Source organism: Abramis brama (genome assembly GCF_963993115.1).
Source record: "Abramis brama genome assembly, chromosome: 2".
Lineage (NCBI taxonomy): Eukaryota > Metazoa > Chordata > Actinopteri > Cypriniformes > Leuciscidae > Abramis > Abramis brama.
Window position 1 is genome coordinate 17,688,645 of NC_139964.1, and position 23,198 is coordinate 17,711,842.

Genomic DNA, 23,198 nt, shown 5'->3' on the forward strand with positions numbered 1-23,198 from the left:
GGCCTACATGGACCTGCTGCAGTGTGGCTTGCCTTCAGCCTAGATCTGTGGCAGGGGTTTTCGAATCAGGATTTACATCAAGGCTTATTTCCAGCACACATTGAAGCCTGTGCTACACTACTAAAGTTTCTGAATCATGCTTTTCTTTATAAAAATCTTATTGGTTCTCTGGATTGTGTCATTCACCTTTTTGCTGCATGTACAGTATCAGGACCCCGGGCCTGCTGGTAAACGCACTCTAGGGTCTGCCACAGCATTTCACTGTCGGGGAACATTAGACTTCATTCTTCAATCGAGAGATGTCCTATCCTATTGGATTACTAAATCTGTTGGACTTTCTGTCACCCAGGTATTTCGAACCCTTCCATATTTTTCAATTATGCTACTGCAGGAACTGTTTGACTCTAACTTGTTACTGGCTTTGCCCTTTGTAAAAGACAAACAATCGATTTGTTCTGGTGTTGCTCTTAGACGCATGTTAATTATTCTCATGTTATTTATCTCTGGTAATGTTCATCCAAATCCTGGGCCAGCTAACTCAGTTACTGCCCAGCTGTCATTTGGTGAATTTTGTGACCGTAAATCATTGGGTTTTTTACATGTAAATATCTGCAGTCTGTTGAATTCTAAGCATTTTGACACTTTAAAAACATTGGTGCACACAGCTAATCCTGATGTTCTTGCTATCTCTGAATCCTGGCTTAAAAAAGGGAACACTGATCTTGACATCTTCATACCAGGCTATAATGTGTTTCGTCAGGACAGAGCTACCAGGGGTGGTGGTGTAGCTATGTATGTTAAAGATCATCTGCAATGTACTGTTGTTCTTTCTAAGTCAGTTCCTAAACAACTTGAACTACTGGTACTAAAGCTTAGGCTTTCAACCACTTTCTCTATCTCTGTTGCTGTTTGCTATAGAGCACCTTCAGCTCCAGTTTCTGCACTCACAGCCTTTAGTCAATTCCTAGCTCCATACATATCCTCTGAGTTTGTCCTTATGGGTGATCTGAACTGGGATATGATCAATCCCCCAGATACAGTTTTGCAACAGTTTGATGCTCTAAACCTTACTCAGATGATATCTGAGCCCACCAGACTTAATCCTAAATCTTCCTCATCATCCACTCTGATTGACCTCCTTTTGACTAACAATCCATCTAACTATCAAGCTGGAGTTTTCAGTCAAATAAGTGATCATTGCGCTATTGCATGTGTACGCTCTGGCCTTTCATTCAAAAGGCCCCCAGTAATTGTAACCAAGCGCTCTTTGAAAAAACTGGACATGCAAGCTTTTCTCCAAGATGTTGCGGCCGTGTCCTGGAACAGAATTAATTCCTTCCACCTCTTGGAAGAGGCATGGTCTTTTTTTAAAAACACTTTCAGTCTGATTATGAGTAAGCATGCCCCTCTGAAAAAAATTAGAATAAAAAATCGATATAGTCCCTGGTTTTCCAATGACCTGGCTGAGATTATTCATCATAAAAATGCTCTCTGGAGAAAAGCCCGCTCTACCCAAACTCCAGTTGACTGGCTGGCCTTCCGTCAATGCAGAAATAAAGCAACACAGGCTATCAGAAATGCCAAAATCTCGCATTTTAAAGAAAAACTCACCACATGTGGCACTGATGCTAGGGCATTCTGGAAAACAGTCAAGGTAATGGAAAATAAAGTTATTTCACCTCATTTACCAGTTTCTATGTTATTTAATGACATCATTATTACTGAGAAGTCTCGGATGGCCTCACTTCTAAACCATCACTTTATTAATGCAACCCATACAGTTACAATGTCAAACCCTAATCTTGTCTCAATGGATACTTCAGTTACAACCTCAGCAGATGCCCAACTTTCTCCATCAAGCAACAATGGCTTCTCTTTTATGCCTCTTTCCACCTCTGAAGTCCAGGATGAACTCTCCAAGCTGAACACAAACAAATCTGCTGGCCTTGATGGTCTTGATCCCATGTTCTTAAAAGCAGCATCCCGCATTATTGCCGCTCCCGTCACAAGACTATTTAACATGTCCCTACAGCTCTCTGAGTTCCCTATTGATTGGAAATCAGCTATAATTTTTCCCCTCTTCAAAGGGGGTTCTGAATCTGATCCAAATTGTTACCGCCCAATTTCCATCCTACCATGCCTTGCCAAAGTTCTGGAGAAGCTCGTCCAAAAACAGTTAAATGATTTCCTGGATAAAAATCATATATTATTTGACATGCAATCTGGTTTTCGGACAGGACATGGGTGCATAACAGCCACCACAAAGGTCCTTGATGAGGTAATTACAGCATTAGACAGCAAACAGGTCTGTATTGCCACCTTTATAGACCTCGCCAAGGCCTTTGACTCTGTCGACCATAGGATCCTCTTACATAAGCTTTCCAGTATTGGTCTGTCCTCCTCTAGCTGTGTTTGGTTTGCCAATTATCTCACCAACCGTGCCCAGCAATTGAAGGTTGAAAACATTATGTCAGACCCACTTAATATCTCTAAAGGTGTGCCTCAAGGCTCCATCCTGGGCCCAACCCTTTTTTCTATCTACATCAATGATATAGCCAGAGCTGCTGGCACCTCCAGGATTCATCTTTATGCAGATGATACCATTTTGTACTCAGTTGGTTCCTCTCCCAATTCTGCGGCTTCCAGTCTTAAACTCAGTTTCACCTCTATAGAGCAGTTCTTTGACAATCTCCACCTCCGTATTAACACCAGTAAGACAAAATGTATCATTTTTAGCCGAAAACCAGTCATCGAGACTCCACTTACAATCACCTGCATGAACGGTATGGCTCTGGAGTATGTCAAAAAATATAAATATCTAGGTATCTGGTTGGATTCATCCCTGTCATTCATTACACACATCAATAACCTTCAAACAAAAGTCAAAGCTAGACTAGCCTTTCTTTTCCGCAATAAAGCTTCCTTTACTCATGCTACCAAATGCACCATCGTTAAGATGACAGTACTGCCAATTTTGGACTATGGCGATATTATCTACAGAATGGCACCAAACACAGCCCTAAAAAAACTTGACACACTCTATCATTCAGCCATCCGTTTTGCCACTAATGCACCCTTTCACACTCATCACTGTGACCTGTATAAACTGGTGGGCTGGCCCTCCCTTCATACCCGGCGGCTCCATCATTGGTTTCTCTTCATATACAAGACAATCCTGGGCAAGACACCTCTCTATTTGTCATCTCTTCTTCATGCTGCTCATAACGCCTATCACACAAGATCAAGTGATTTGATTAAATTTAGTACCCCCCCTACTTCTACTATCTTTGGACGTAATGCCTTCCGCTTTGCAGCAGTACACGACTGGAACATACTACAAAATACCCTGAAACTTACATCTCTGATCCCAATCTCCACCTTTAAGCAAAACCTCCAAAATTACATAGTTGACTCTTGTTCCTGCTGACAATTATGAACCATATTTAAACACACATATTTAAGCACTTTATTCTTTTTCTTTTTCTCTTTTCTTTGTTGTCTACCTTTTTTAATTCAATTGCTTGTTCTATGTGTGTCATGTGTTTGACTATGTACAGTTGTACAGTATGTCCCTATTTATTCCTGTAGCCTCTTGGCCAGGTCATGTTTGTAAATGAGAAGTGGTTCTCAAACAGTTTACCTGGATAAATAAAGGTTAAATAAAATAAATAAAATTATCTAAATGAGATGTAAATGAGCCCTATTGTCACTCCCAGCAGGAGAGAGAGGTGAGAACTGCACTATCTTTAGAGGCTGTTTTCTCCACTTTTAGCTTTTTTGAGTGCCTACCTTCAAATGGCCACAACTTCTCCAAATATTATCAGATTTCCATGTGTTACACATCATTGGAAAGCTTGGAGATACACTTTCAGAATCTGTGAATAACTCAAAATGCCACAGAACAGACTTGTGTCCCTACTTTCCGTGATCGGTCACATATACATATTTAGAGCGACAAACGCGCTTCGTCACTATGAAGAAGCAAGAAGCAGTATGATAGAGATATGTAAAATTACAAATTTAATCTGTAATTAAACAGTAACAAAACAGTTAAATGATAAAACGGTCAAATGACTGGCAGCTCCAAAAAAAACCCTGTAACATTAAAGTAAAACATCCTAAATTAAATAAACTGAAAAACACTGTTATTTTACAGGTATTTCCTGAATTATTACGATCATATACCTTCATTGTAAAAAAAAAAGAAAAAAAAGAAGAAAGTAAAACAGGGTCAAATGACTGTCAGCTGCGGCTGCCAAACAAAAACCATTAAATTAAAGTTAAATATGCTAATTTAAATAAACCGAAGAAAAAAAAAAACTTTAACAGAAATTTGATGTCACCATGATGGTGTTCAGTGTTTCACACACAGCGGAGAGCACACACACACACACACACGCAAACACACAGTGCACGCAAACACACAACGGAGAGCACACACACACACACAATGGAGAGCACACACACAGCGAAGAGCACAAACACTACGCGCTCACCTTCAACACGAGCGCTGTCTTGCTCTCGCTCTCTCTCGCGCATATTAATCAAAATCAATTGACACAATGGTGTTGAACAAAAAAAAAACCTATCCAGTGATGAAATGTTTTCTGTGTTGACAAATCGTGTGCGATATCCTAAACTGCTGAGATAATTACACAACGCGTGCCGTAGACTACACGCATCAACATTGATGTCAAAATGACGCCACGAAATAGGTCAAAAATGAAAGTCATATTGACGTCAAAGTGTCGATGTCAATTTGATGTCAAGATTTTGACCTCTGCTGATGGCATTTTGCCAAACAAAAAGGTGAAATGCATGGCCGTACACTTATTACCAGCTTCACTTAAAACTAACCAGATGTACTTTATTTAATTTCCGGTTTAATGAAATCATATTTTGTATTTTAAAGTCGCCATGATGGTGGTTAGCGTTTGCTTTAGTTGTGCTCTTGACCCTTGACTCTTTAATATAAAATTTTCTCTGGCTGCTATAATTGTGTGTTTATAAAGCACAATTGTTATAGTTAAAAAAGCCATGAGAAAATGAGATCAGGTGATGTTGGCTGTTTATTGATGATGATGATGAAGATATCATCATGTAATTGCCTGAATCTCTGATCTTATTCAGTGTCTAATGCTTTGATTATATAGGACTTGAGATATTAATATTGTTTTATTCATAATAGAAGTCAATTGATTCTATAGCATATCTAGCAGTGCTGTTGATCAAATAATATACTTGATTTTTAAAAAACTATTTAGTGCACAAAAAACCTTTCATCTATGGCATTACTTAGACACACACAGACATCAAGAAACAGCATATGAATCTCAACAATGGTGACAATCAAACAATATATCCAGATGATCAGATCAACTCCAGCTGCATAATTTATTAAAGCCGCAATGCATGCTGGGAGATATGGGTGAGTTTTGATTGGTGGTACCCAGCATGCACTGCATCATTTCATTGATTGTCACCATTGTTGAGAGTCATACACTGATTCTTGATGTCTAAGTAATAATGTAGAGGAAAAAGTTTAATGCACTAAATGTTTTGAAAATCCTTTATATTATTTGATAAGCAACATTGCTCTCATGCTGTAAAATTAAATGGCTTCTATTATAAAACAACAAAACCACAAGTCCTATATAATCACAACATCAGACACTGAATAAGATCAGGGATCCAGGCAATTACATGATGATATCATCATCATCAATCAACAGCCAACATCACCTGATCTCATTTTCACACAGCTTTTTCTAGCTAAAACAATTGTAGCAGCCAGAGAATATTGTATATTAAAGAGTCAAGGGTCAAGAGTACAACTAAAGCAAACGCTAACTACCATCATGGTGACTTTAAAATACAAAATATGATTTCATTAAACCTGAAATTAAATAAAGTAAATCTGGTTAGTTTTAAGTGAAGCTGATAATAAGTGTACGGCCATGCATTTCACCTTTTTGTTTGGCAAAATGCCATCAGCAGAGGTCAAAATCTTGACATCAAATTGACATCGACACTTTGACGTCAATATGACTTTCATTTTTGACCTATTTCGTGACGTCATTTTGACATCAAGGTGCCCGCTGGGTACATTAGTTAACATCTACTATTAGTAAACTGCACTTCTACAACATTGTTAATTTCAACATTTAGGCTATAGCACATTATTGAAATCAAAAGTTGTACAGTATTTGTTAACATAGTTAATGCACTGTGAAGTAACATTACCAAACAATGAACAGCTGTATTTTTATAAACTAAGATAAACAAAGATTAATAAATACAGTAACAAAAGTATTGCTCATGGTTAGTTCATGTTAGTTATTAGATACATTAACTAATGTTAACAATTCAAACCATATCCTAAAGTTACAAACAAATAATTTACTCTAATTTAAATAATACTCTGATGTTTAAATAATTTAAAATGAGAATGTAAGTGTGCTTACCCCATTTTTGTTTGTAAGAAAAAATTAGATTAGATTTCATATCGCAATATATATCGCAGAAAAAAAAATCGCAATGTCATTTTTTCCCAATATCGTGCAGCCCTAACGTACACATCAGAGAACACCAGAGGTGTATAGTCCAGGGGTCAGCCATGTCCTGCCATGTGTTTATTCCACCCATAAACTCAGTCAGCTGATTTCACTAATTAGTTCTCTCTCCTGTCTGAATTAGCAAATCCAGGTGATTGGAACAAAATACTGAGGAGGACTTTTACTTTCTGAACCTGGACTTTACACCTCTGCATAGCAATGCCACATGTCAGCCAAGAGCAAAGAAATAAACCAGAACTGGACCTTACCCAGCCAGCAATGACATGTGGGGCCCAGATGAGGGCTTCATGGGCGGCAGATGTGGGCCCCATTATGGGCTTGCACCCGGGATCCACATTGGGACAAGCCGTGGAAGCCCAGACGTACTAAAAGTGGGACCTGTCAGACCCATTTGGGCCCCACATGTCATTGCTGGCTGGGTGGTGACTAGCGTGACTTGAAATGTATTGAGTTACAATTACACTGTAAAAAATAAAATCGTAAAAAAACGGTCAATGACTGTCAGCTGCGACTGCCAAACAAAAACTGTAAAAATAAAGTAAAATATCCTAATTTAAATAAGTGCAAAATACTTTTACAGAAACCTTCATAAATCTTTTTTAACAGAAACACACAGTTAAAACACAGTTATTTCACTGAAAAACATGCAGTTAATTATATGCATGATTTGGTGTGACTATACGTCACTACATCAGCAACTACACAGTTACTGTCTGTTAAATAAAGCAACATGCAGCATATCATCAGTGTTTCTCTGCTCATCCTGGACTGAAGCTCAGGCTCTACTCTTCAACACAATGGTGACACACGAAACACACCATAGAGAAACACTTCAAACCCCAACAGAACATTAAACACTACCAGATCTCTCAGGATCTCAGCATCTTCACTTATTACAATCCAGACTTTATTTCTTTCATACTAACATTCTTATTGAGAATTAACAGAGGTTTAGAAGTTGAAGTTTTATTGAAAAGAATCAAGTTTGATGTCACCATGATGGAGATCAGTGTTTGCTTTAGTTGGGCTCTTGACCTTTTAGTGTTTAACTTTAATGTTTCTCTGGCTGCTTTAACTGTGTGTCTCTGATGCATATTTATTTTAGCAATAAATGCTGGAGAAAATATCAGATGATCTTGGTCATTCATTGATGATGTTATAGTCATCATATGATGATCTGATTCACTGATGTGTCAGTCAAATCTCTGAATATATTAGCTTAGATTAAATATGTAGATGGAGAGTAATTTTATACAAAGTCTATAATTATTGTCAGAATTTTTCATATAACCCTTGAAATATTGTGGCATCAGTATTATAACACTATGAAAAAAAAAAAATATATATATATATATAGTACAGAAAAAGTTTTGAGCTGGTTCATTATTTTAGTAGTATAGAGACATCAAGAATCAACATATGAATCTCAACAATGGTGACAACCAACAAAGCCTTTTTGTGACTTTATAGTAATTCAGATTTTTTTTCATTGTCACCATTGTTGCGATTCATACGCTGATTCTTGATGTCTGCGTGAGTCTATATGATCCTGTCTAAACATTTTCTGTATAATGACTTCATAAAATCTGAGTATCACAGCACTGCAGGATCTTCTATAGCAGTTTTATCATGCAGAATTAACAACTAATATTAAACTACTTAATCAGATATTACACTTCAGATGTTATTAACAAAGCAGAACACTACATGATGATCATTATCACTATAAAGTGACCAACATCATCTGATCTGAGTTTCTCTTGGATTTCTGCAATAACAAATATGCATCAGAGACACACAGTTAAAGCAGCCAGAGAAACATTAAAGTTAAGCACTAAAAGTTCAAGAGCCCAACTAAAGCAAACACTGATCTCCATCATGGTGACATCAAACTTTATTCTTTTCAATAAAACTTCAACTTCTAAACTTCTGTTAATTCTCAATAAGAATGTTAGTATGAAAGAAATAAAGTCTGGATTGTAATAAGTGAAGATGCTGAGATCCTGAGAGATGTTGGGGTTTAAAGTGTTTCTGTATGGTGTGTTTTGTGTGTCACCGTTGTGTTGAAGAGTAGAGCCTGAGCTTCAGTCCAGGATGAGCAGAGAAATACTGATGAAATGCTGCATGTTGCTTTAATTAACTGACAGTAACTGTGTAGTTGCTGATGCAGTGACGTATAATCACAACAAATCATGCATATAATTAACTGCATGTTTTTCAGTAAAAAAAATCAGAAAATAAATGTGAAATAACTGTGTTTTAACTGTGTGTTTCTGTTAAAAAAGATTTATGAAGGTTTCTTTTAAAAAGTATTTTGCACTTATTTAAATTAGGATATTTTACTTTATTTTTACGGTTTTTGTTTGGCAGTCGCAGCTGACAGTCATTGACCATTTTTTTACGATTTTATTTTTTACAGTGTAATTGTAACTCAATACATTTCAAGTCACGCTAGTCACCACCCAGCCAGCAATGACATGTGGGGCCCAAATGGGTCTGACAGGTCCCACTTTTAGTACGTCTGGGCTTCCACGGCTTGTCCCAATGTGGATCCCGGGTGCAAGCCCATAATGGGGCCCACATTTGCCGCCCATGAAGCCCTCATCTGGGCCCCACATGTCATTGCTGGCTGGGTATCGTAGCCAAAAAATCTGTGTATATTAAAAATTGAGTAATTTCAGCCACAGCCTCAGATGAAATCAACTGAAGAGAAAAGAAGACATTAAATTCCACAAGGATTAAACAACTCCACAAACAGCATTACCAGCTTCACTTATTACTAACCAGACTGACTTTATTTCTGTCAGACGTCTACAGAAGTTTTATTGAGAATTAACAGAGGTTTAACTGTTTCATTTGAAGTCACCATAACAGTGACAAGTGTTTCCATTAGTTCCTGCGACCCAATGTTCAGCAGGCAGCAGTCTCACTCACTCGCACACACGCGCACACACACACGCACGCACGCACGCACGCACTACAACTCTGGCACCGCCCGCCCCTCAAACAACATACTAGATTGCGGGGTTTTTAAACTTAGGTAGCTGTCACTGCGGTTTCATGACACTCTCTCTGGGTCAGCGGCAGCGCCAACACAGATTTGAATGTTGCGATATGATTTTGTCAAAGGTTTAATAGACAAACGAAATGGAATAAGATCGCGTGGGTGTTTGAATCGAGCCACGAACGCCGTGCTACGTTAGATTTCACGAACGTAATTCCTATCGACCAGCTCACTTAGCACGGCGTTCGTGACTCGATTAGTCGAGACTGTTTTCCAAGATGGATCCTGTCTGTAAACGCGTAATGTACTGTCTTTATAAAGTATCTTCTTATTAAACTGTCTGTACACTTACAAAGTTCTCAATGCTTCGGTTTGCATGTAGGGACCCTCATTATGCTACTGTGTTAGTGTGAGGCTATTTTGAGCCTTGTTAGTGGTATTAACTAGCGATTTACTTTTACTTACTCTGTGCCCCATATACTAGTGTTATGAGCTAATCTGTTTTTAGAGATAAAACTCTTTGCATCCGATTTTCATGAAAACGCATCCCAGGGAACGATCGACTCGGTAACCATGTGTTAATTACCCCTAGGTTCATTTTTCACCGGAGTTGTCCTTTAAAGTTAATGAGGTTACAACTCAGATACAGCAACCAAACAAAATCTAAAGTTAATAATATAAGGGTCAAGAGCCCAACTAAAGCAAACACTGATCGCCATAACGGTGGCTTACAATTTGAGATTTTCTCCTTCAGTGATTCTGCTTGTTAACATCAGGTGTCTTCAATAATGTTCAATCATCACTCAATTAATCACTTAATTATCTTATTAACATCAACACTCTTGAGTGTGGACTCATATACACTCCCAGGAGTTTTTGCTGTGTACAAAGAGCCGTAGTTAACTGACAAGCTGAGCCATATCGCATTAATTATCGCTGGCGATACGTCCGCGATATTAATGCGATATGGCTCAGCTTGTCAGTTAACTACGGCTCTTTGTAGTAAATGCCGCTCCATCTGAAAGCAGGTGATGGTGATTTACTACTAATCAAGGAACCGGCTTTACTGACGAGATGCGCATAACAATGTGATGCGATATATCGCCCAGCCCTATTAATATCTGTAATATTCTGTAATAATAAAAAAAATGCTTTTAAAATCATTTAAAAAAAAAGAATCGCGATATCTAGGTGAATCGATTTTTTCTCCCAGCCCTATATGCATGTTTCATGTTGCCATTTGAAATAACTGAAATGTTAAAGTGGGTTATTTTTTATGTCCATATATCCACTCTATGTTTTTGTTACTGAATGCTTTTGTTCCAAGCGACTTTTAGTGACAGTAAACAGACTCATTGATAGCCTAAGTTGATTGCATTATTTTCCGTAACATAAGCTTATAGTTTAATAGTAGAATAGTCTGACTGAAGTCAGTGTAGCCTACTTTTGCGTTCATTTAATTGAATATTGTTTCTAAAATCGGATAGGCTAAGTCGAAAAATGGGTAATTTTAAAGCTTGTTAATGATTTCAATGTGTTTAAACGAGAAACAAGCCACAAAAAAAATTGGGCGTTTTTTTGTGCATTCTCACGGTTTTTGACGAGGTTTTGGGCTGGAAAACCTTGCTGGCACCTGGCAACCCTGGACAGAACACACACACACAGCAGAGAACACACACACACACAGCGGAGAGCACACTCACACACACAGTGGAGAGCACACACACAGCAGAGAACACACACACACAGCAAAGAGCACAGAACACACACACAGCGGAGAGCAATATGCAAATTGAGGTTGTGTATCTTCGGAAGTGGAACACACACCTTTTCTTCTTCTTTGTCCTTCAGAGCAGAGGTCCTGTAGCTGACACGAGTCACGACTACACTGCCCTCTATAGGACTGGTGCAGTCGGAGTGCGCATGTGTCGAATCTGTCCATCCTGAGCTTTAGTGGACACTTTTCTGAGCACCTCGTGTCTGATCTCTTCTCAGCTCAAACACTGACTGTCACTGAGTGAACGACAGATCTCTGTCTCTCTCTCAATAGTGCTAGTTTAGAGTCAGACCCGATCAAACCACTGATACAGTGTTGCTGAGGACACTACACTGTAAAATAAAGTTATTTTCTGTAAAAAAAAAAACAAATTTAGTGAAATCATTTAGTTAATTTTTTTATTATTTGCATATGAAATATTGAGGAAACTATAAGAAATGATGGTCTGTTCCCAACAACTTCCACTCCAATATATATATATATATATATATATATATATATATCAAAATGTTCCTTCACTTAAAAGAGCTTAATTACACTGTAAAACCCAACAAGTTAAGCTAACTCATTTCATTTGAGGAAACCGATTGCCTTAATTCAATTAAGTTTATAAAAAACAATAGTTATGAGTACTCTGAACTTATTTTAATCGAGTCCGCTAAAACAGTAATACAAAGTCAAATTCAATAAGTTAAGCTAACTTATTACATTTGAGCACACCGATTGCCTTAATTCACTGTAAAACCCAACAAGTTAAGCTAACTCATTTCATTTGAGGAAACCGATTGCCTCAATTCAATTAAGTTTATAAAAACAATAGTTATGAGTACTCTGAACTTATTTCAGTTGAGTTTACTAAAAGTAGATATACATTGCAGTCAATAAATCAAGTGATTAATTAAGTGATTATTGAGCATTAGTGATTAACACCTGCTGTTAACGAGCAGAATCAATGAAGGAAAGAGAAACACAAGAACTACAACTGACTTCCAGCCACAGCCTTAGATGAAATCAATTCAAGATAAAAGACGTTTAAATCTCTAAAGATATCAGCAGAGGAGGATTAAACCACTACACAAACAGCATTACCAGCTTCACTTATTACTAAACAGTTTGACTTTTGTCATGTGTCTACAGAAGTTGTTATTGAGAATGAACAGAGGGTTAGATGATAATGATTTATTGAGTTTCATTTAAAGACACCATGATAGTGATCCGTGTTTGCTTTAGTTGGGCTCTTGACCCTTGAGTTTATAACACCAGTATTTCCTCTGGCTGCTGTAACTGAGTGTTTATAAAACACATTTGTTATGGCACATACGCCAAAAGAAAATATGAGCATGTGGTTGTGTTAAGATAATACAAATCATCATTTAGTGACTTGATTCTCTGATGTTTTCCAGAGCCTAATCTCTGATTAGACAGATGATGTATTACTTGTATTATTCATTATAATAGAACTGATTCTGCTGTAAGGCCCATTGTTGTGACAATCAGATTTTAAAAACCTCTATGGTATCATGCTGACTTACACAGTAATCAAGAATCAGCATATGAATCTCAACAATGGTGACCATTAAAAAATGATTTATGCCGCAATGCATGCTGGGAGCCATGGATAAGTTTTGTATTATGCTAGTACCCAGCATGCATTACAGCATGAATAATTGTTTAATGGTCACCATTGTTGAGATTCATATGCTGATTCTTGATGTCTGTGTGAGTCTTAGTAATGCAATATCTTTTCTGTGAAACTTTTTGTGCACAACTATTTGTAAAATCCTTCATATTATCTGATGGCCACAACATGGCTAGCTCTTGGCTGTAGAAACACAGTTTTGAGTAAAACTAATATGTTGCCCTTTTAATCAGAGATCAGACTCTAAATGAAATCAGTGAATCAAGCCACTAAATGATGATTGTCATCATCAGTCCTTCACCTTCAACACCCAATCAGACTTTTCCTTGTCTTTTGTGCCATAATAAATATGTTTTATAAACACTCAATTACAGCAGTCAAAGAAAATCTTAAGTGCAAAAGTCAAGGGTCAAGAGCTCAACTAAAGCAAACGCTGATCTCCATCATGGTGACCTTAAATTAAACTCAAATCATCAACTTCTAAACCTTTGTTAATTCTAATAAGAACTTCTGTAGACGAATGTCAGTAATAAAGTCAAACTGTTTAGTAATAAGTGAAGCTTGTAATGTTGTTTGTGGAGTTGTTTAATCCTCCTCTGCTGAGATCTTGAGATATTTAATGTCTTCTTTTATCTCCAGTTGATTTTGCTGTGGCTGAAGTCAGTTGTAGTTCTTGTGTTTCTCTTTCCTTCAGTGATTCTGCTTGTTAACAGCAGGTGCTCATCACTAATGCTCAATCATCACTTAATTAATCACTGAATTATACAATTATCATTCTGGGATCTAGAAATGTTCTATAACTCATTCAGTTTGAGTTCTGTTTCAGTCATTCAAGTTTCGGTAATATTTGAGTGCTGTGAACTCAATTGTATTTAGTGCATATTACTGTTAGGTTTTACAGTGTATCATATAGAGACAATTACATCCAATCTCAGTAATATGTAAATAGTATCACAGAGGGCAACCAACAACCATCTTGATTACAGGGACTTCAAATAGCTTGTCACCTTAAACATTTGACCGTTCTGTTTTAACAGAAGATCAAAGATGTGTTCACTTCAGATAGATTGTATCACCTAAACCTTTTGCTGTTCTGATTTCATTTACATTAAGAGTTGACCATTTGGGTTGATCACATCCTGAACAAATGGTAATCAATTGTAGAATGGGAATGGGTGTGGGACACAGAGAATCTTCTCAGACAATGGGGTGTCTCAACTTCATTAACATACAGACCAATGATGTTACAATAAGAGCAACTTCATTGACATTAAGAGTTGTAAACTGTAACAGGATAAAAGGTTCATTCTGACGCCGGTGAACCCAAGGTGCTTTGTGTACCTTGCCACTGCTAAGCTGTAATAAACTTCATTTTTGAGATCTTCGACGTCCACATCATTTTTTCTTACAAAACTGAATGTCAGATTGTTACTTTAATATTAGTTTATGACCAATGATCCCCGCTGAAAACCTGGCAATGTTAGGTAATTTGTCTAAAATGTCTTTTTCTTTAAGACGCATTGATGTTTAAATAATCCTATAAATGCATTTGAAAAAATATTGTGGATCGAAATGAATCGCTCCGAATTAGCAGAAGAAGAAGAAGAAGAACAAAAAGTAATGTCTAAAGCTGCACTTTTGGTTACATTTTGTAGTAAAACATGTTTTGTAGTAAAACTTGTTAATTTCTTAATATATTTTCATAAGTTAATCTCTCTGCAGACCCCTGCTACAAATACACTGTGCTGAATGATACATGGAGATCCATCAGTAATGGCTTACATTACAATAACTCCAACTGTGACACGTCTGTCTCCTGGAGCGGCTGGTATCGTCTCTTCATTAACAACACTAGCGCTCATATCCCAGACACGTGTGTTGAGAGGTTCAGCTGTGGCACTGTTATCGCACTGTGGATCCGTGGTGGACACCCAACAGTAACAGATGGAGTCGTCACTCGAGATGTCTGCGGTGATGATGATAATTACTGCTGCGCTTACGGGTCTTTTCCCATTAAAGTCAAAGCCTGTCCAGACAACTATTATGTCTATGAGCTGGTTAGACCAGCTGTGTCCTCTTCAGCATACTGTGCAGGTAATTATATTCACATGAGCTCTTTCTACACACTCATGATATTTGTGTCTCTGTTCATTAATCACTATTCATCCAAACTTTCAGACACTGGCAGCATTAACACCAGCCCTACAACTGTCACACCAGTGGCCATCTCACCTGGTAATGTTACACACTGTGTCTCTATTGGCTTATTTTCTGAATGTTTTCTTATGTACAGTGCTATGCATAAGTTTAGACACCCATGCTAAATTTGACTAAAAAGAGGAATAAAAAATCATCTTTTGGAAATTGAACTTGCCTTAATGCCTTAATTAAAAAAAATAGGAAAAATCCAACCTTTAAGGACACCAATTTTCTTTGTGAATGAATAATGTTCCTTAAAATATGTCCATAAGTATGGACACCCCTATGTTAAATTCCCAAAGAGGCAGGCAGATTTTTATTTTTAAAGGCAAGTTACTTCATGGATCCAGGATACTATGCATCCTGATAAAGTTCCCTTGGCCTTTGGAATTAAAATAGCCCCACATCATCACACACCCTTCACCATACCTATAGATTGGCATGGTTTTATTTCAGTTAGCCTAATAGCTGGTTTGATTTGCATTGAGAGATGATCTTATGGAAAGTACTCCATGCCAATCTCTAGGTATGGTGAAGGCTATGTGATGATGTGGGGCTATTTTAATTCCAAAGGCCAAGGGAACTTTATCAGGATGCATAGTATCCTGGATCCATGAAGTAACTGGCCTTTAAAAATAAAAATCTGCCTGCCTCTATGGGAATTTAACATAGGGGTGTCCAAACTTATGCACCCTGTATTTTAAGGAAGAACATTTATTTATTTACGATACATTATTCATTCACAAAGAAAATTGGTGTCCTTAAAGGTTGGATTTTTCCTATTTTTTTTAATTAAGGCATTAAGTTCAATTTCCAAAAGATGATTTTGTATTCCTCTTTTTAGTCAACTTTAGCATGGGTGTCTAAACTTATGCATAGCACTGTCACTGTACAAAATGTTTGTAATTTTAACTGTAAAAAAACTGTAAAAAAGCAACGGAAAAGAAATGTTAATTGCCTAACAGTATGTACCCTTACTATAAACTGTAATAGCTTTCACGGGACATTTCATGTAATTTTACATTAATATACTGTTAAATGTACGGATTTTGGAAGTACACTGTAAAAAAAAAACGTACCGTTGCATTTACTGTACCTTACCGTAAAAAATACGGTAGCAATTGTTTACTAATTTTACAAAGTTTTACATCATCGAACTAAAAATTACGGTAAAAAACTGGCAGCTGGTTGCCAGTACTTTACCGTAAAAAAATACGGTATACATATTTATGTTTTACAGCAGTGATCTAAATATTATGGAAAAAAACTGGCAGCTGTGGTTGCCAGTAATTTACCGTAAAAAATACGGTTGAATTTTTTTGCTTTTACGGCACTGAACTAAAGTTTACGGTAAAAAACTAGCAGCTTGCAAGTGCTTTACCGTAAAAAATACGGTAGTAATATTTTAGGTTTTATGGCATTAAACTTCAGTTTATGTTATAAAAAAAAAAAAAAAAAAAAAAAACTGCCAGCTGTGGTTTCCTGTAATCTAAAAAAATATTGTATTACAAACCAATTTGTCATAATAAAATTTATTTCTGAGAATTACCAGAGGTTCAGACGTTGATGTTTTATTGAAAATAATAAAGTTTGAAGTTACCATTATGGAGATCAGTGTTTGTTGTAGTTGGGCTCTTGACCCTTGGCTTTCTAACTTTAGATTTACTCTGACTGCCTTAAAGGCACAATATGTAACTTTTTTGCTTTAACCCTCTGGGGACCACAAACGCGCCCGCGCGTTTTGCTCGTTTTTTTTTTTTAGCAATGAAAATAAACACTAAATGCTCTGTTAATTTTGATCTTTCATTTTCGTGTAATACATCAATCGATCCTGTTCAGTTTCTATTTTTTTTCTGTATACTCACAATAAAAATAAAGTGTTTTGCTTTTTGACAAATAAAGAAAAATTAACATGATGCGATTTCTGCCTTCTCTCTGTCAGTAAACTCCCATTTGAAACGCGTTCGAAAATGATCTATAACTCCGCGAAAATTCAGTCAAACAGGCAAACAGACCCACGGGCATAAAGCTTGAGATCGCATCTTTTAAATGAAGTCATTTATATAAAAAACAAATATTCTCAGCTTCTGTAATCTGTATAAAAAGAGAGCGACTCCTGTCGAGCTCATTAGGAGCTCATTCACAGTAATGTGACCACTCCCCGGAGAGCGCGTGCTATTCAAACGCAAATTCTGAGAACTATTTCAGAGCTGTGAAACGCCCACATCAGCTGTAAACAAAGCGCGTCGCGACTCCTCGCGAGTGAGACATTATAGCCTACCTTATGGAGAAAAGATTCCTCAGAACAGTGCTGATGAGGAGCAATATCTCCTGAAATGAGGAGCAGATTCCGCTGAGGAGTGAGGTAGGCTGTTTTCTTTTCTCACGTGTGGAATAACGTTATGGAATAACGTTAGTGTAGGCCTATGTAAACCGCAAAAAGATGAATCGCATTTCTATAATATGACTCGCCTTTCTGTGAGATGAATGAAGGGGACATATTTGTAAAGACTGTTTAGCCTAAATATGTTGGCTATATTCAAACTAATGAATACATATGATAAAATGTAGGCCTATAATCTTTTTTTTTTTTTTTTTTTTACAAAGAAAGAGTACACTTGAAATATTGTTGAAATTGTAATTATTGTTGTAATTGTAACATTTTGAATAAAATAGCAAAACATATTTACAAGAGAGATGTAAGCGAAATCTTAAATGGTCAATATAAGTCTACTTCTAAATACATCTTTTGTCCTTGCATTGTGGCTCAGTCAGTTTCACACCTGAGTGAATGGCTCATTATACAGAGTGGGTGGGACATTCATAATCTAAGGTGTAAACTACTCCTCCCCCTCGCATATTGGCTTTCCAAGCAAAACCTGTTTTACACCATTTAAATCAATGTATTTTATTTTTTGTGAACGATAAAGCAAGACTATTTTTACATCATTTTGAAGCTAGAACTCAAAGGGACTACATCAATTAGTCAAAAGTCTTGTGGACACATATTTAATATGTGTTTTGTGGTCTTAATTCAGCAACTTTCATTTTAATTTTTTTCAATAACCACGCATAAACATTATTCTCTTAAAAATACAAACATCTACATACACGTTGCTCGCATATTATGGTAGCCCTGTTTGTGCTATATAGAGTGAATTTACACCTTTGCCATTAACATGTTTATAAATAACTGAAAAAAGCACAAATGTCAAGGCATGTCAGAACATCTCAAGGACCCCAAAAACAGCTTGGTCCCCAGAGGGTTAAAAATAGCAAAAATCACTATATCTATGTTATATATTTTTTTTAGTTGTGTACTTACATTATCCCGACTGTTTCCAACAACTTTCAAACCAGGAGAAATTTTAATTTAATTTGAAGACACGGCACGTTTCTTTATTTCCGTTTTGTCGCAGTCAATGGCGTCATATCCGCGTTGTCCCTGGTTTCCGCTCGTGCTGCCATGGTAACCAGAGCTATGAACCAGAGCCCTCTGATAGTAACCAAGACGACAGACGTGGACAACTGTAGTTCGCAATGTCTATTTGCACGCTGTTGTTGTTTCGTTCAAACATTATGGACCATGGCAAGCAGACTTTGGATAAAAAAGGAGAACTAAAACGAGAATCAATATCAGCGCGGTGTTTTCGAGATGCCGAGAGCTCCCATAGACAGTATATAAACAAGAGCTCCACGTCCGAGACTTCGACCGCTCCTACATGTACTTTATTAAACAGGTGAGCACATTTACATAAAACTAATCAATGTTTTATAGTTCAACAATGATAAAATGTCAGAATATGATCTGTATGTTATTCTAATGTTGATCTAGTTTACTGCTAGTCTCATACAGACAAACTAACACATACATTTCAACACATTCAAATGCAGTTTAGTGTGCTAGTGAAATGTTAGACCAAGTGAAACAGCGCTGCGTTACCTCACAAGTTTAATTTGTCTAATAAACTGACCTGTGAGTTGTAATTCTGCACTCGCGTGTAGTTCGGTAGAATGAAATGTCCATATTCCTTTTATATCCGCGGGACTCGCGTCGCGTGTGGAGCTGATAGCTGTCTCTTAGCAATCCTGAACGGCTTCATATCACAGTCATGATAAAAACATTGATGTATTCAGTCATCCATAAACATTATTAGATTGGTCGGCTTGACTTTGACGACAAGATCCATAATTCTTAGCAAATGTTGCGTCATCAAACTACGCCTTTGTTATTGTAAATAGGTTAGTGACCCCTAGTGGCGAAAAAATCCCATACTGTACGTTTAACTGAGTGTTTATATAACACAAACATTATGGCATGCATCAGATAATCAGATAAAATAATCAGATAAAACTCTGAACATCACAAAACAAGCTACTAAAAAACTGCAACAAAAACAACATAAAAAATAAAAGCAGATATAATAATAAAACAAAATACTAAGGCAATTCAGCATAATATATTCCTGCTGCAATGCATGCTGGGAGATACTGATGAGTTTTGATTGGAGGCTCCATCAAGTGCACTGCACTTTTATCATCACCATTGTTGAGATTCATACGCTGACTCTTGATGTCTGTGTGTGTCTGAAAGATACAGCAGTTCAAACCTTTATTGTACACAATGTTTTAAAAATTCTTCCGATTATTAGAGGTGGGAAGATCGATCCTAAAATATCGATACTTCGATACTGACGTGGTATCGAAAAGGATCGATACTCACATAAAAATATCGATCCATATGTGTGTGTTTTTTTTTACCAGTAATTTTTATTAATTTAGCACGCAATTCAGTGCGTAAAATAAGCTTCTAAGTGGAAAAATAAGCGAATGTTAGCGGATAATTGTGTAGGATAGAACTTTTTCTCAGTCATCTGGATACAAGACGAAACCAATCAATCACAGAGAGCGTTCGTTGCTGGTGCTTCACTGAGCTCACAGGCACGTTTGGGAAACGAAGCCTTGCTTAGATGACAGAGAAACAATCGGGAGTTATTTTGCAATAAACAAAGCAAAAGTGTATATAACGGTTCAAAATGTTGAGGACAGTAAGATTTTTTTTAATGAAATTAATATTTTTATTCAACAAGGATCGATGCATTAAATTAATCAAAAGTGACAGTCAAGGGTTTTTCACTGTTAAAAAAAATCTACTTCATATAAATGCTGTTCTTTCAACTTGGTTCATCAAATAATTCTGCATCATGGTTTCCACAAAAAAATATGAAACTGTTTTCAACATTGATAATAAAAAATGTTTTCTGAGCTGTAAATCAGCATATTAAAATTAATTATCATCATAACTGGAGTAATGATGCCGAAAATTACGCTTTGATCAATTGAATAAATTACAGTTTAGTATGACATAGAAAACAGATAGCCTATGTTAAATTGTAATATTACAGTTTTTACTGTATTTTTGATCAAATAAATGCAGAAGTGAATTAAAAATCTTACAGACCCCAAACTTTTGAACAGTAGGCTAGTGTACAATAGTACTTTTACTATAATTAGGGTAGTTTTGTAAAAGTCACTGACTAATAATTACAGGCGAGTTGAGAGCACAAATCACAAAATATTTAGTAGTAATGAAAACGTTTTCAGATTTAGCATATTAATGATGCATTCACCTCATAAATCATGACACACTGCTCTAGCACAGGAAAGTGCATACAAGTTCAAGTGCATGCTTTTAAAATTAAAAAGTATTGGTATCGGTATCGATATCGGCGATACTGGCCCTGTTTTTACTTGGTATCGGATCGATACCAAAATTTGGAGTATCGCCCACCTCTACCGATTATCACAGCAATGATGGATCACATGCTGTAGAATCATAGGGCTACTACAATCAATAATATAAAATTAATGACACATATAATCAAAGATAAGACTCTATAAGAGCTCAGTGAATCAAACATGGTGATTGCCATCATCAATACACAACCAACATCACATGATTCATTTTCTCTCAGATTTCCTAGCCATAATCAACATGTCTTATAAACACAGAGTTACAGCAGGCAGAGAAAAACTAATGTCAGAAAGTCAAGGGTCAAGAGCCCAACTAAAGCAGTCACTGATCTCCATCATGGTGACTTTAAATGAAACAATAAATCATCAACATCTAAACCTCTGTTAATTCTCAAACAGAACTGTAGACGTCTGACAGAAATAAAGTCAGTCTGGTTAGTAATAAGTGAAGCTGGTAATGCTGTTTGTGGAGTTGTTTAATCCTCTTCACATTTGATGCTATTTCATTTAAATAATTATGTTTCTTCTTGGTTTTTGTTATCAGTTTTATACATTTGGGGTTTATATTACATCATATATTGTTTAATGAATGATTATGGCATTATTTGGAGTCATGTGTGTGTCACCATGATGTTGTTTTGTGTTTGTGTGTATGACACTGTGCACCTTCTAAATATTAACATGTGCCTCAGTTTGTGGAAAGCTAATGCTATACTTAAATCATTGTGTGTTTTTCTTTTTTTACCACTTGTGTTATTATGATGGTTATCAGTATATTACAAAGATATAAAGCAGACTTTAATACTTTAGTGAAATTTAATGATAACATTTATCGGTTTATGTAATATAACGGTTGTCCTGTGAAAACTAAAAGGTTCCTACTGTATTTTTTATGGTAAAGTACTGGGAACCACAGCTGATGTTTTTTTTGTTTTTTTTTCAAAGTAAGGTTGCTACCATATTTTTTACGGTAAAATGCTGGCAACCACAGCTGCCGTTTTTTACCGTAAATTTCACAGGTTTTTTTTTTTTTAACAGTGTACAGATCGGGGCTGCATTTCCCAAAATTACGACTGACACCAATGGTCTCTACATGCTTTTGGGAAACGCTGCTCTGTACCATTGGATAGATGTGTGCGTGTGTCAGAATAAAATACTTACTCGACCAGTAAAATACATTATAGTATACAATATGTACAAAGTATAGCTAAGTAATATTTGTTAATTAATGTGCATTTGTTATTGAAGACAACATGTGCAATTTGTAGTATTTTGAAGCCAAAGGTATTTCTGAGCTTATACTTTTTACTCAAATATAATTATGGTATATGGCTTGTGTGTTCTGAAGACACATGTAATGAATTTGTAATATACTTGTAATACAAATAAAGAACACTTTAATCAACTAATCAAGCATGTAATTAGTCCCTACACAGGCATATACTTAAACAGAAGTGAATCAGACTGTTAAATCAGACAGAAATCCAATATCATAAATATAACTGTGTTTTCAGTGGTGTATAAAGACCTTACTTAATGAACCGTTAGAATGAGCCATTTCTCTCGACACACACCGCGGGTCCCCTTACATTGAAATGTGTCGACATGTTTCTACATGTTTCTACAGTGGCCCTAAATTAGGGCTGGGCGATATATCGCACGATATTGTTATGCGCATCTCGTCAGTAAAGCCGGTTCCTTGATTAGTAGTAAATCACCATCACCTGCTTTCAGATGGAGCGGTGTTAAATTAACACTCCTGGGAGTGTATATGAGTCCACACTCAAGAGTGTAAAGTGTTAAAATATGAGCGTTAAATTAACACTCAAGAGTGTTAAAGTTAATGAGATAATTAAGTGATTAATTTAGTGATGATTGAGCATTATTGAAGACACCTGATGTTAACAAGCAGAATCACTGAAGGAGAAAATCTCAAATTGTAAGTTACCATTATAGTGATGGGTGTTTGCTTTAGTTGGGCTCTTGAACCTTATATGTTTATTTCAATTTTTACTGTTGTTTGTCTGCTGTTATTGATTTATAATAGTTAAATGAACAAAGTAAAATGTGATCTGACAGTGTTGGTTATGTTTTGACATAATCATGCTGTGATCTGAAAAATGAAACTTATTGAGATAGTTTGGTTTAACTTGTTAGCAGCAGGTTTGTGGTTCTTCAGCCTATGATTATCAGTACTTTACTTATAATTCAGAATATTTAATAAACATTCTTCTGATCAAAAGACTTTCA

At 36.4% G+C, this 23,198-nt stretch overlaps 1 protein-coding gene across 1 annotated transcript in view; it reads left to right on the plus strand.

Annotated features, from left to right (window-relative positions):
• Positions 1–1,786: 1,786 nt before the first annotated feature.
• LOC311077953 (uncharacterized protein) overlaps positions 1,787–23,198 on the plus strand; it is a gene marked incomplete at its 5' end in the record, with an annotated part of 66,377 nt that continues 44,965 nt past the window's right edge. Inside the window, 3 exons of the mRNA XM_084106599.1 lie at positions 1,787–2,783; positions 14,718–15,089; positions 15,174–15,230. Of these exons, the coding sequence (XP_083962725.1) occupies positions 1,787–2,783; positions 14,718–15,089; positions 15,174–15,230 (1,426 nt within the window). The remainder of the gene's footprint in view (positions 2,784–14,717; positions 15,090–15,173; positions 15,231–23,198) is intronic.